This window comes from Sinocyclocheilus grahami, unplaced genomic scaffold (genome assembly GCF_001515645.1).
Source record: "Sinocyclocheilus grahami isolate Dianchi unplaced genomic scaffold, SAMN03320097.WGS_v1.1 scaffold24.1, whole genome shotgun sequence".
Lineage (NCBI taxonomy): Eukaryota > Metazoa > Chordata > Actinopteri > Cypriniformes > Cyprinidae > Sinocyclocheilus > Sinocyclocheilus grahami.
In genome coordinates this window covers 1,883,651-1,897,525 of record NW_015505203.1, presented here as the reverse complement: position 1 = coordinate 1,897,525, position 13,875 = coordinate 1,883,651, and the positions used below count along the sequence as shown (strand labels likewise).

The following is a 13,875-nucleotide window of genomic DNA, read 5'->3' as shown; positions in this document are numbered from 1 at the left end:
CACAATTGATATTTACCTTGATTTCACTTTATTTTCTTCACATATTAAAACAGCACATTTTAGAGTGGCCTTTTATTGTGGCCAGCCTAAGGCACACCTGTGCAATAATCATGCTGTCTAATCAGCATCTTGATATGCCACACCTGTGAGGTGGATGAATTCTCTCGACAAAGGAGAAGTGCTCACTAACACAGATTTAGACAGATTTGTGAACAATATTTGAGAGAAATAGGCCTTTTGTGTACATAGAAAAAGTCTTAGATCTTTGAGTTCAGCTCATGAAAAATAGGGGCAAAAACAAAAGTGTTGCATTTATAATTTTGTTCAGTGTACATGAAACCAAAAAAAAAGGTAACAATTGCAGGTTACCACTTTTTACTGAGTAATTCTGTTGATGGTTTTTCCAGTATACACAAGTTTGAACTTGCCCTCCTCTGCTCCTCTCTTGACTTCTGTTCACCTCTCAGTCAGCAGTGTGTGGTAAAAAGTATAGTAATGTAGGTTATACAAAACACATATACACAGTCTGAATTGCAAGCAACTGTCCAGGCCACGTCCTGTTCGCCAGCTCAGCGTGTGTGTGGGTGTTTGTGTACTTTTTCACTGGCCACCCCACGAGACACCAAACATGACTGCCAGAGCTCTCTCACACCACCATGACCAGAGCCAGACTTTCTGTTCTGTCCTTAGCGCATCTGTCCATCCCATGAACAGAGATGACACAGTTTCAGTAGAAATATAATATGTAGAAATAATATATGCATGTTTTAGTAATCTAAGCTGAACAAGTTAATAAGGGCAGCCACAATTTCCAGAAAATCACATTTCTTGCAGGCAGAGAAGTTGCAGGCATTTAGCCTGAAGGGCAAAGTGTGCCAGAGACAGAACAAAAGCAAGAAATACAGAGTAATCATCAGTAATTTGACAAGTTCCTTCATGTCATCATTATGTTGAACTGGCCGTTTTTCATCTGATTAATATATGCTCATCACTGTACCTATTAAAAAATCATGCAAAGAGCAATACAGTGAACGGGGATTCAAAGATGGGGGAGAAAGAGAAAGAGATTGGAAAGGGAGGGGACAGGAAAAACAGCTCAGAGATGTTTGTGGTGGGCCGTTCATTTAAAAGCCTCATAAAAGAACAATTTTGCTGTGTGGAGAAATGAGGAGGGGGAAAGACGGGAGGGAGGCGGAAATGGCAGAGCGCTGTTTTTTCTGACTCTGTCAGCTGGAACAGTTTTAGGACACTTCGAAGAGAAGCAAATGCTCCTCCTTCACTAGAAAGTACAGTCATCTGTCTCTCTGGTCCTTTGTTTTCTCAGATATAAGAACACTTTATAACACTCATCAGTTTTCTATAACAAACATATTAACATCTATTCATATACATATATATTAATTACTATATTAATATATTTACATACATGAACTGTAAGTTTCGGTCCTCAGATCTGATATACAGTTTCTATCAAAGCATTTTCTCTTTTCAGAATTAGTGATGAGATTTTTCAGTGATTCTTCAGGTGACATTGTTAAAGGGGTCATATGATGCAATTTAGGATGAGCTTTGTAAAAATCGACGCGTTTCAGAAAGGTGGGGAATAGAGGAGAAACAATAATGTACAGTATGTGGAAAATAATGTTTTTTAACCTTAAACTGCATAAACATATTTCATTATACCAAATAATGTTTTTTTAGCAACATCCTATGACCCCTTTAAGCCAATAGGTGGACAGAAGTGGCTTTATGAGTAAATCACTGAATCATTCAATGAACTGATTCATTTAAAAAGTTGATTCATGCAGGAAACAAATGAATTGTTCAGGAATGAAATGTCATGTGTTGCTTTTGTGTGTGTGTGTGTGTGTGTTTTAAGAACTATTTGCATTGAGTGGGAAAAAAAATCTAAGAAAGTAACTGCCATTATTGTGTCTAAAATGTAAGTTACCAAATATTAACTTTTGAACTGTTGCATAAAAGCCCCTTGCTATTCTAGTAACTTCTCAGAAAAGATCCAGGCCATCATTGCTTGAGCAAGCAACAGCAGATCTGTGGTTTAAGAAAGTTTAAGAGTTTTTTAAAAGTTTTTTCTTACTTAGTTGCCCATTGAGTTGTTTGTATATAAGCAATATCTTTATCTTGAATGTTGATTAACATATGAATTAAAACTTCATCAATAAATAAAATCTGAACTTTCTCAAAACAGCTTAGACATTTCAGCAGAAAAGCAGATTTGAAACTTTTAAGGTCCAGGAAAGAGAGAATAATGTTAAAAAAGGAACTTTATTTCATTTTCATTTCCAAGTACAAAAAGTATGAAACAGGCAAAAAATTTTAATTCCTTTACATTTACACTATATCATTATCATTATAAATATCATTACCATTATCATTGTTAAAACTACTTCAGAAATGTCTAATACTGATGTATGCAGTGAGAAAACCCATAGTACCATTACTGTTCATAAATAATTCTTTATTTGTTTCTGCAAGGTGGAGCGCAAGAAAATCTCACCTCCAGCCTTATTATAGAAACCTGATTTTTCCGCCTTTAAACCTGACATTAAAAGATCGGAAGCTAATTTGAAATAAGTCACATTCTGCCTGTGTCCAGCAGGACTTGAAATGACAATTTAAAACAGGTAAGACTACACATGGAAAACAATAATAACAATAACCATAGTTATAATAACAACGCCAATCATTAATGACATAATTAATCATAGTAAAATGTACCAAACACATTACAATAACAATAGTATTTTGAGTTGAAACAGATGGACAGCTCTGCTCTATAGGTGTATTTCAAACTGGGCTACTCCAGAAGCTGCTCGGCTTCTCTCTCCCTGAACTTTTGACCTGTAACCTTTGACCTTTCATGTACAGCGGGTCTCTATAGTTGAGCCGTACTTTGTGCAAATATCTTTGGTGAATAAGGTGCAGGAAGGTCAATCATAATAGTCCTTCCATACTATTAATTCAATGGCAAAGGCACGTAATGGGGTGCAGGAGGTGTTCACTGGATCAGCAATGTAAAAAAGATAAATCTGAGTTAATGAAATACGTTAAAGTGAGATCATCTAGAATATAGAACATGTCAATCAAACAGCCGCCCGGCTGGAGTCAAGTTCGGTTCTGCATGGGGAGGGAGATTTTCAGAGAGGATAAAGGAGGGAATATATACTGAAAAGAAGGCTGAAGGAACAAAAGTGCATTTCACTGATAAATCGTAACCATGTAAGAGACGGAGGGGGGCTCTTGTCTGTCTCTCTTATCTCCCACTCCATTTTGGATTTTTTTTATTAATGGCAGAGAAGTACATGTAAATAGAAAAACATACAATACACATCCTTCACTTTTTCATCTCTCCCTGCTTGCAGACCTTTACAGTCTGACATTCATTTTCACTCATTTTTCCCATTCAACATCCTTCCAAATGCCATCTACTTGTATCCCTCTTTCTTGTCTCTTCCCGTGCCTTTCGTGTTCATCTCTAAACCTTGTCGAGCAGAGAGCGGTGACAGTAGAGGAGGCGTCGAGGGGTGCCGTAGCGCCGGAAGAACAGCAGACCCCCCAAAGTGACAAGCACACAGGCCAGAAGAAAGAGAGGGATGACAATGGTTGCGGCTCCTCCCATGGCTCTGCCTTCTGACTCATCCACTTCAATTATGAGCACTTCCTCATCTGTGCCAATCCTCTTCTTGGGCTGCTCTCCTTCACAGCCCATCCAGTCAGTCAGGACCGATTTGGGGTAGCCTGGCTCCACCTTCAGCTGCTGGTTGTTAAACTTCCAGTACTTATTGGCTTTGTAGAAGTAAGTGTGGGCTAAAAAAACGTGGAAGAAGTTGATTCAGTAAAAGTGGCTCTAAATTTCTAAACCTCTAATATGGTATAAAGTTCTTTATAAACAGATAGTTTGGTTTCTGGCTTCTGTTAGGTCAATACAGCACTCCAGCCATATATTTACACCTCAAAAGTTTGAGGTCAGAAAGAATTTTATACTTTAATTTAGCAAGGATACATTTAAACTGATCAAGATATTTATAATGTTACGTAATACTTCTATTTCAAATGAATTGCTGTTCTTTTGAACTTTCTATTCATCAAAGAATTCTGAAAAAAAAAATGGTTTCCACAAAAATATTAAGCAGTACAGCTGCTTTCAACATTGATAATAATAAGAAATGTTACTTGAGCACCAAAGCAACACACTAGAATGATTTCTGAGGAATCATGTGACACTGAAGACTGGAGTAATGATTGCTGAAAATTCAGTTTCGTTTTGACCAGTGATTTTTTGGGGGATTTTGGTAAACAGGACAGTGAAGAACACAGGAAGAAAACAGAAGAACAAATGCTGCTGTACCTCCATCTTCGCTCATGAAGGCCCCTTTGATATTATCTGGTACTCCTTGCCATACACTGATGGGTTTGGGGTAATCTGGATCCACAGATCTGCTTTTCTCATTGAAACGGTAATATCTGAGAAAACAGAAATGAATGCCATGAATGACAAATGATGAAAATAACTGAAAGGGAGAAGTTCACAAAAAAGAAGAGGAAGCATTTTTTAACCATTTGATGCAAAATCATTGGATTTATAACCGGACACTGAATAAGACATGGTGAGTAATGCTGAAAACGTACTTGGTTCCTCTAAAGAAGTAGGTGTTGCCGGTGGGTGTGTAGAAAACAGCGGCATCCAGCTTGTCTCTTGGTAGGCCTGTGCCAAGCTCTTTGAAAGTTTTTGGATAACCTTCCTCCATTTTGGCCTCATTGAACACCCAGTACTTATTACCTATATAGAGGACAGAAAAACAAGCATTATTGCAATTTGTGATGCTTATTAAAACCAGAGATGCAATGCGAGGCGAAAAAATACAGAAGATGGACGCACCTTTGAAGAAAACAAACTTTCCATCAGAGCGTTCGTAGGCTGCGTTGATTGAGGGAGGCAGTCCCTTCCAGAAATGTCCAATGGGCATGGGATAGCCCTGCTGAGGTTTACCATCACGCATTCTCCAGAACCACTTTTCCTGTGGAGTAGAGAGGGTGTAAATATAAAAAACACACAAAACATACAGTATGTACACACAAACTTTGCATTCGGTTGTACCTTGAAGACAAATATCTCTCCCCGGAGAAAAGCGATGGTGTCGAAGTGTCCTTCACATATGTCAGGGCCAAAGGAAGGCCGGTCTGGCCTGCGGGTGGGGGGCCGGGGGGCCGGAGGTTGGGGCACCTCACCAGAGCCAGCACCTGTTGAATCACACAGGTGAGCATCATGGTTATTAGAGTTTACTAAAACAAAATTAAAAAAATAATAATAATTACTTATGAAATGAATGCTAACTATTTCATAAGTACTAATACAATATTTATAAGTACTAGTACTTATGAAATAGTTATCATTTAATATTTCATAAGTACTAATAAAAATAATACAATAAAAACTTGATCAAACATATTTATTACAGTTAGTTGCCGAAGCGACAATTCTCATTTTTTACTTGATGTACTAAAATAACTAAAAATGAAATAAAAATGTCTGAAAATTACTTATATACATATAAAAAGACTAATAAAAATTCCAAAACAAACCAAAATTTTTTAAATTTAACTAAAACGAAAATAATTACAATTAAATTGTATTCAAAATATAAATATATTCAGAAAATGCCCTACCATATTTTGAATAATGCATTATTTTAATTAAACTTTTTTTGCCGTTTAAATACACATTGATTTTCAAAGACAGAAACAGATATTATTTATAATATTTAATTTTTGCATTTGTAATTTCATTGTTTAAATGTCTTCACAAAAAATACTGACTTTACTGTAAATGATTTAGATAGAATGTGAAACATTCTGACATCTACAATTTTTTTCTTGTGACTAATGATTTTTGTAATTTTATATGATACATTATTTTTATGTTAGCTATTCTTTTGAATTAATGTATACACTTTTACAATTTTTTCTAAATGACTTGGCTTGTAAAAATAACATAATAATAAATAAATGAAACTAAATGCATTTATGCGATGTAACTGACTACCATATATTTGCTGGATCCCCCGTCTGTCATCATCAGGCAGCACAAAGTTCTCAGTGTCCATCCACTGGTAAAATGGAGCCATGATGGCAGAGGGATCGCCTGAGTGTTCCAAACCCAGAGCATGACCTAATTCATGCACTGCCACCAGGAACACATCATTACCTGAAAGAAAGGCAGAACGACAATGCTCTAAATATAAATGATCACAGAATTTACATTCTGAATTTACAAGCCCCGCCTGAAGTTTGCTCGGGTGACAGACACATTTCCACGTTCTCTTATTCTCTGCTCACCTCCCTGGTCAACGTTGCCTGTTGTCCAAGGCTCTGCCGCGTCAAAATGGGTATCACCTCCGATACCGTGACCAGGGAAGTACGCGTGGGCCAAGAAACCTCCCTCACCGTCAAATGGGGTGCTGTCTCCGTGAAAGCCTTCCGCAAAGTAAAGCATGATATCTGCAAACTTGTCCACCTTGCCATTAATTTGACTGTATGGGATTTCACGGAACTTGAGTGGTGTCACGGCTTCCCAAACCTTGAAGGCTTTCCTGATGGCCTCATGTGTGGCTTGTTCACCCACTTTAGGAGTGTAGTTCTGGATACTGAGAAGAAAACATTTGTGCTTATTTGTTAAATGTGAGTGTGTCTTTTAGGAAGGAAGTGTAGAAACTGGATTTTTAAAAAATTTCCATATAATCTGATAACTTGTTCCACTTTTGAAAAAGAAGAACCAGACTAATGTTCATCATTATTCACGTCTTCTGAGTGTTTAAATTTGGATTGGAATGCAATGTGTAAATTGTAATCCAGCTAAAGTGTATCCAGTTACTATCTATATACAAAGTGTTAATGGCAGGTGTATAGAGGGCCACAGTTTTATATGCATTAAATTTATGATTAATGTTCTCCTTAGTTTGTCAAATAGAGTTCCATACCTGAAAGTGATTTCTTTTTTTTCCCATTTTAGGCCCTGGATGACATAGCGCTTCTTTCGTAGGTTGCTCTTCAGTTCAGAGCCAAATTTATCTGGAACTCCACACCTTGGCCGCTGCATGGCCCTGACAACATCATGTTAATGCAAGACATAAAGTCACTCAATAATATGTGACTCAGTCACCTAAGAAAACAGTTGCAAATCAGATGTTTAAAAGGTTAGTCCACCCAAAAATTTAAATTCTGTCCATTTTTTCTTTACATCTAAATAATGATCAACACACAAACGTACACATTTGGTATACATGGAAGCTTAGTGAAAACCAATAATGTCAGTTCTTTTTATTGATTGATTGATTCATATGGATTAGTTTTGGGACAAATTTATAACCTTTTTGGATCTTTTATGTTCTGGTTCCCTGAACTTTAAGTAGAGGGACAGAAACCTCTCAGGTTTAATAAAAAATATTTTAATGTGTGTTTTGAAGATTAAACAAAGTCTGGGTTTGGAATGACATGAGGGTGAGAACATAATGATGTCATTTTTATTTTTGGGTGAACTATACCTTTAATGCTCTATCAGGTCAGACTCCATCCATTTGTGGTTAAAGACTGACATTAGCATACATAATATAACTATTGAGTTACGCATTGCACATTATTTTAAAACGGTTATAATTGACATATTAGAAATGTATGAGATTGGGCTAGACTTACGAGAGAGTAGCTGGATCCATAGTGCCGGTGACAGTGAGGCCATAGAACTTCTGCATGGCGGATATCGCATTGGTGATGGATTTAGGAGAGCGGATTGCCTGAGCCCGAACATCGCCAGGAGGAAGATAACCATACAGCTGGAGCCATGCCTGAGAGAGAATGAACGTCACATTAGCACACATGCAGCTGTCCTACAACACCTCTTTATCATTGTAATGAACCAAATTCAACAATGAAGTGGTATATTGCAGAGACACACAAAAAAACGTTTCTCTGGAAAACATCACTTGTGTCAGAGCATGAAATAGCACAGGTGTCACTGCTGTTAAGGTGACCTCAATGAATTAAAGGTTGGGCTGAATGTTTTTGAAGTGTACTCACTGTTCCAAATGTCTCAGTGCAGCACCACATCCACATGACATGCTGTCTGAATTTATAAAAATTTAATTGTACACAAACCTGCCAAAGTCCACAAACATCAGTGACGAACCACAGTGCAATCACAAAGATGTGTGTTAGTGTGTGTGTGTGCTTACGACCTGGTTGAACTTTTGTGGGTAAGAGAGTGTGTGTGGATGCTCGAGAATCTTAAAGGCTTTAACTGTGGAGTGTGTGTTGTAACTGTGAGTAACTGTGTGTCTGAGATTTTATGACCCTAATTTAACTTTAAGGATATATGTGTGTGTTTCCAACCTAGTTCTAATTTTGGGGGTATATTTGCAGAAGAAAAGTCACCCGAATTTCGCTAAATCTGACAACGCCTATCTTGGTTTCAAAGAATATATACCTACACATTATTTTTATATACTGTATCTATCTATCTATATATATATATATATATATATATATATATATATATATATATATACTGTATATATGTGTGTGTGTAATATAAATATTTATCTTTTTTTCAAGTTTGTTAAATTATATTACATTTCTATTTATATAGGGACCAATTTGTCTCCAGAAGCTAACTAAACCCAACAGCCAATTTGAAATTAGTCATTCATAAATGTAAAAATGCCCTTTTTATGTTTTAAAAAATTAATTTTTAGGGTTACCCACACTTGGATAAAGACAGACCAGACTGACTTTGAATTAGAACAGTTTCTGTTCTCACTCTTTCTGACTTACAGAAATAAATACTGAGAACATGAAAGAAGAGAAAAAGGAACACTAACAAAGAATGAAACAAAATAAAATCTAAATATATCTCAAAATGTAAGACTAGACAAATGACAATGGTGATGTAATTATGTACCTTCAAAGACCTTCATGTGTTGTTTTTTTGTAAGCTCTGCTTATAAACTTAAACTCAAAGAAACAGGTTTAGTTTATAGTCTTTCTTAAGTAGAATGTTCATTTGTAACGAAACAAATTGATCAAATCTAAAAAAAAATTATAATAATTGATTGAAAAACCCACAAATCGTTATTCTGAATACTAGAGGGATGTGTCCCCTCCATGTCTTTGGAAGTTATGGCCCTGATTATAGATATATAGGTAGCTGTAACCTAATGGGCTTATCTGGGCTGTTAACACAAAGGTTACATGTTTAGGAGTGACTGTCTATTAGACTCAGCGGTAAATGTCTCATTTTAAGGATCAGACAGCCAGTGTCTCCATTCCAACCACAAAGAGTGTCAGCAAAAATTACAAGCAGTTCTCAGTAATCCTTGTGACCTCAGACTGCCTCCCTTTCTTCTTTTCTTTCTTTCTCTTTCTTTCTTCTGATCAGGCAGTGTCTGAATCTTCTACAGAGAGAAAAAGAAGCAAGAGCATGAAGCAGAGAAACTACAACTACATACTTTCAAGTTTAAAGGACCTTTTGAGTCACAAATACTGAGAAATGCGAATCGCTTGAAACGACTTAAAAACTCATGTTAGACTGACAGAATTCCCTGAAATGTTGTCAGCTGTTACGTGTTGAGGTCTATTTAGCACTTTCTAAATCTATATTCCGGATATCTCTGCTTTGTAAGGTGATTGCACCTTCAGAATCAAAGACAGCATAGTTCACTTCACATATTAAGTGTCCTATAAACTGTGAATATATGGATACCAAAATGATAGATCAATTTATTGTAATTTCAATTTATTATTACTAATTGAAAATTTGCTGCACAAGAAATGTTTAGTTGCCTTAATATATACTATAGCATATTATATATACAGAACTATAGTGATTAGGAAACGTATCCAGAGAGCAACTTCGCTAAATCAGTGAGTGCTTTCACACTGGTTCATTCATGTTGCAGAGTTTCCATTGAGACTTGTCAACACAGGCCATATCGGTCGAGGAAGTATAGATCGGGATAACACGATACTGTAGTGTTAAGCTGGTCACCCTTTGCTCCATTTTTCTTTCTCTCAGTCTGTCATTTAGTTCCTCCTTTCTGTATGAGTGCTTTCTGTGTGTGGTGGCTCTGCTGTGGTGACGCACCCCGTTTTTGTAAAAACACTCTAATTCATGAGGATGAAAACGTTTCCCTCTCTCTCTCTTACTCCCTCTGAATGCCACTCTTCTCCCTCCCTGAAAAGCCTCAGGTCTCCTCTTAATGCTGCCAGCAATCCCAGCATGCTCCGCTGGCCTGGAACTCCCAGCGGTGGGCGTCAAAGGTTCTATTTAGAACCCCTCTGCCATTCCCCTGACTGAGGAAGAGCGAGTCACTGTGTGGCCATGTGTCAGCTATTACCATGTAGACAGGTAGCCTTTATGTAATAATCAAGACAGACGCTGCCATCATGCACAGGTCTGGGAACAGATTTCAACAGTAACCATTAACTCACACAGGATAGTGACTGGCAGGTTCGGAAGATGTGAGGTTAAGTGTAAGCACACGCTATGACATCAATGTACCATCACATGCCAGCAAGGCTAACACATGCAACATTAAAAATATAAATCAGCTCTCCTTTAAAACTAATGGAGTAAATAAGATTAGGTGCTTCCTGAGATGGCTGTTTCTGAAAAACAATTTCATCATTTTATGGTGTTGCAACATGGGAAAACACATTCCATGTTGGGAAGAGGAACATGTTGTTTTGCTGGTAGGCTGTGTACAGTTTTAACACTACACTAAAAAAAACTGTGCACTGCCCACAACTCTCCTGATCTCTGATTCTTATAGCTTCTCTGCAGAAAGTATTGCTGTCAAACTTTCCACGCTTACGGGGGAAAAGCTGCGTTTATGATTTTAACAGCTGATCTGCTGCTCCTCAGGGTATTAGAGAGGGGAAGAAAAGAGCAAACTATAACTAAAGAGAGAGAAAAAGAAGTTGATTAAAAGTAAGTTAGAATTCTAAAAACAAAGGGTAGAAGAAAAGGAAGATGAAAAAGAAGAAAAGGAGGGCAGAGGTGAGTCTGAATGCACGACAGAAGGACTGAGTCAGTCGTTCCTCCTTGTCTGTGCCAATGGAAAAACCAGAAAATTTTAGACATTAGTGCCCGTGTCTCACTCTGCATCTTCACGTGGAGGATCAAATCACTGACCCATTTAACTGAGCAAATGAACTAATATTAATACAGCATAATATTTGTCATCTCTACAAAAATCATGCAAACTTCAGTGTCTCTCAATTGCTATTAATCTGAGAACACAGCAAAGTTTACTACCAATTAGCAGAAGTGAATTGTCTAATTCCAGCAGTTTCAGATGCATGAGATTATCATCCATATTTAATTCACATAATCATTTACATACTGCAGAACTGCATAATTTTTCCATGGAAATAAAACTGTTATTAAAAAGAGATATTTTGTTGTTTGAGCTTTCTTTTGCATCTTATTAAACATCTAAACTGCATTTCATCCATATTTAAGCTTCAACTGATGAAGGTCTGAAAGATTCAGCAGAGTTTCAGCAGATGCTTTGCATCTGTAATACTACTTAAACAAATACATCATCTCTCATCTATGGCCTGGAGAGGGGAGCAATACCCAGCTGTTTTCCATAAGGAGTATAACCGAATTTCTTTCTTTCTTTTTCATTTTTTTAGTACAGTATTCAAAACAACAGCACCTGTAACAACAGCAAAAGTGCAGGGCTGTTGTCTGAGGGATTATTAAACCCTGGCAATTCCTGGAAAAGTCATCATATACCTAATGTAATGAATTTAGTTCATTAGTTCAGAATTCCTGGGGGAAAAAATGATTGGGAAATTTTTTTTGTACATGTTACAAAAAATGTCACACTTCTGTATGGTAAAAGCATATTAATAAATATTGTATTAAAGGTAAACCAAAAGTCTGAAGAGTAACCGCAGTTTCACATGCATGTGGCATCTGTGATTTAACCTTTTGTGTGACCTTTATCTTTGATCACGCGACTCTCACATGAGGAGACTGTTATCGTCTTTGAAAACTGTGGTGGAATCTGCAGAGCTGAATTTTTTCCATACAATCCTTGGGTATATCTCTCAACCATCTCAGAAATGTGAAGGAGTGTGAGAGCAAGGAATGAAGGGATATGAGAGACAGTTATTAAAATGTCTTAAATCCTCGCTCTGATCTTGTTTTCTTTATTTTAGGCCATTAAGATTTCCTGGCTTGCATCTATGACAGAGATGCCAAAACGTCCTGAAAAACAGTCAGTGGTTCTCTCCCACTCACAGTTATGTGTCTAACAGACATGTAGGCCTATTTCTGAAGCAGACATTAGGATGCCTCTGGGTGTATAAACAACCTGATATATCTACTTATTAGCACCATTTTTCAGTCAAAGGAAATACAAAAGAAAAACATGAACCTAAAGATGCAGGACAGACACCACAAAACTAGACTTGAGCCACTTTAATAACTAACCCTCTCTAGCTAAATAGGAGTCCTGCATGCAGCCTCTGACTCACTCCTGTTTTGTTTTAACCTGATATTTAGGGGTCTGAAAAGACACAGCTCTTCTCATCTGTATTCAGCAGTGAATTATGAGGTACATGAACGCAGTTCATGAAGGAAATCCTGATACGCGGAAACATCTGAGTGCATCTGTCTCCAACAATGCAGGCTTGGCACACAGACAGTGGAAAGACGCGCACACACACACACACACACACACAATACTGTAAAAACAGTGGATGTTGTGTTACCTCTGGTCTGACTTCTTTGTCACTGGTCCCGCTTTGCACCAGAAATACGCTGGCGAGGGCGAGGGCGAGGGCGAGTAACGACTGGAGTTTCGCAAACATTCCTTAATGCGCGAGACTACTGAACTCGGGACACAAAAATGCTCTAGGCACCGTTCTTACAGTTTTCTCGTTTAAGTTTCCCCAGCAGATTTTCCTGATTCAGACCATTTCAATGGTGAAAATGTTTCCTTAAAACTCAAAAAATACAAAAAGAATAAAAACGGACTTTTGCCTAACCTATGAAGTATGTATAATCATTATTAATGAAAGGTTTTCCAAAAGAAAAACTGGACCCCAAAAAGAGGAAACTATCTTGAGGTGAAATATATTTGTCTTAGTTTTGCTCTATATTCTCATCTTGCGTTTTCTTTTGTCCTCTGATCTTTCTCTCGCGTGTCAGAATGGAGACGTGGTTGTTTTACGTCCCCGTGCTAATCTGCCTGCACTACAGAGCATCTAACTGGGTGGAGTTACAGGAGAAGCGACCCTGCAGATGTGCAGTTTTCCCAGTGTGCGAATTATTCAATGACTTTCAGGCCGAGGTTGCGTTTTTAAACGAATTTCATTCTATGTCCGATACAAGCATCTACTGTGCGACTATAATCTAATCTGTATCTGTGAGATAATTAAACGATCAATTTATTATTAGTGTTTTTTCCCCCAAAAAAGTTTTAGATGCACTCCCAGTTAAATTTAAAAGAGACTTTAGCAGTTAAAACGATTTAAATTAGTTTTGTCTACAAATATAGGCTAAATTGTTTTTGTGCCCGTGTATGAATGTCTTTATACAACTAATGGATAATGTATATACAGTGGTGGCCAAAATTATTAGAACACTAGTATTTTCACCAGCTAAAAAATGGTTTTAAGTCAGTTATTTCTATATTTTGCTGTAGTGTGTCAGTAGGAAATATCAGTTTACATTTCCAAACATTCATTTTGCCATTAATTGTAATAATCCAGTGAGATTTTTGTTTGCACAAGGAGCCTGACAACAGCCAGTGCTCCACACAGAGATCTGATCTGATCATCATCCAG

The 13,875-nt window shown here is 37.3% G+C and overlaps 1 protein-coding gene across 1 annotated transcript; it reads right to left on the bottom strand.

Moving 5' to 3' along the window:
• Positions 1 to 2,267: 2,267 nt before the first annotated feature.
• On the bottom strand, positions 2,268 to 13,256 carry mmp14a (matrix metallopeptidase 14a (membrane-inserted)). The gene is made up of 10 exons (XM_016247113.1): positions 12,799 to 13,256; positions 7,714 to 7,862; positions 6,999 to 7,121; positions 6,358 to 6,665; positions 6,065 to 6,226; positions 5,120 to 5,262; positions 4,901 to 5,039; positions 4,651 to 4,801; positions 4,370 to 4,485; positions 2,268 to 3,828 (listed from the first exon to the last, which is right to left on the bottom strand). The coding sequence occupies exons 1-10, from the start codon at positions 12,895 to 12,897 to the stop codon at positions 3,497 to 3,499; spliced, it is 1,722 nt and encodes a 573-aa protein (XP_016102599.1). The 5' UTR covers positions 12,898 to 13,256; the 3' UTR covers positions 2,268 to 3,496.
• Positions 13,257 to 13,875: the final 619 nt, after the last annotated feature.

What these genes read in the sequence shown, in the direction of transcription:
- mmp14a (XM_016247113.1), bottom strand. Translation starts at nt 12,897, where the DNA reads ATGTTTGCGAAACTCCAGTCGTTACTCGCCCTCGCCCTCGCCCTCGCC. An exon ending in AAAAAAGAAATCACTTTCAG is followed by an intron (nt 6,666 to 6,998) that starts GTATGGAACTCT and finishes TTTTCTTCTCAG; the next exon opens with TATCCAGAACTACACTCCTA. An exon ending in AGGCAACGTTGACCAGGGAG is followed by an intron (nt 6,227 to 6,357) that starts GTGAGCAGAGAA and finishes CCTTTCTTTCAG; the next exon opens with GTAATGATGTGTTCCTGGTG.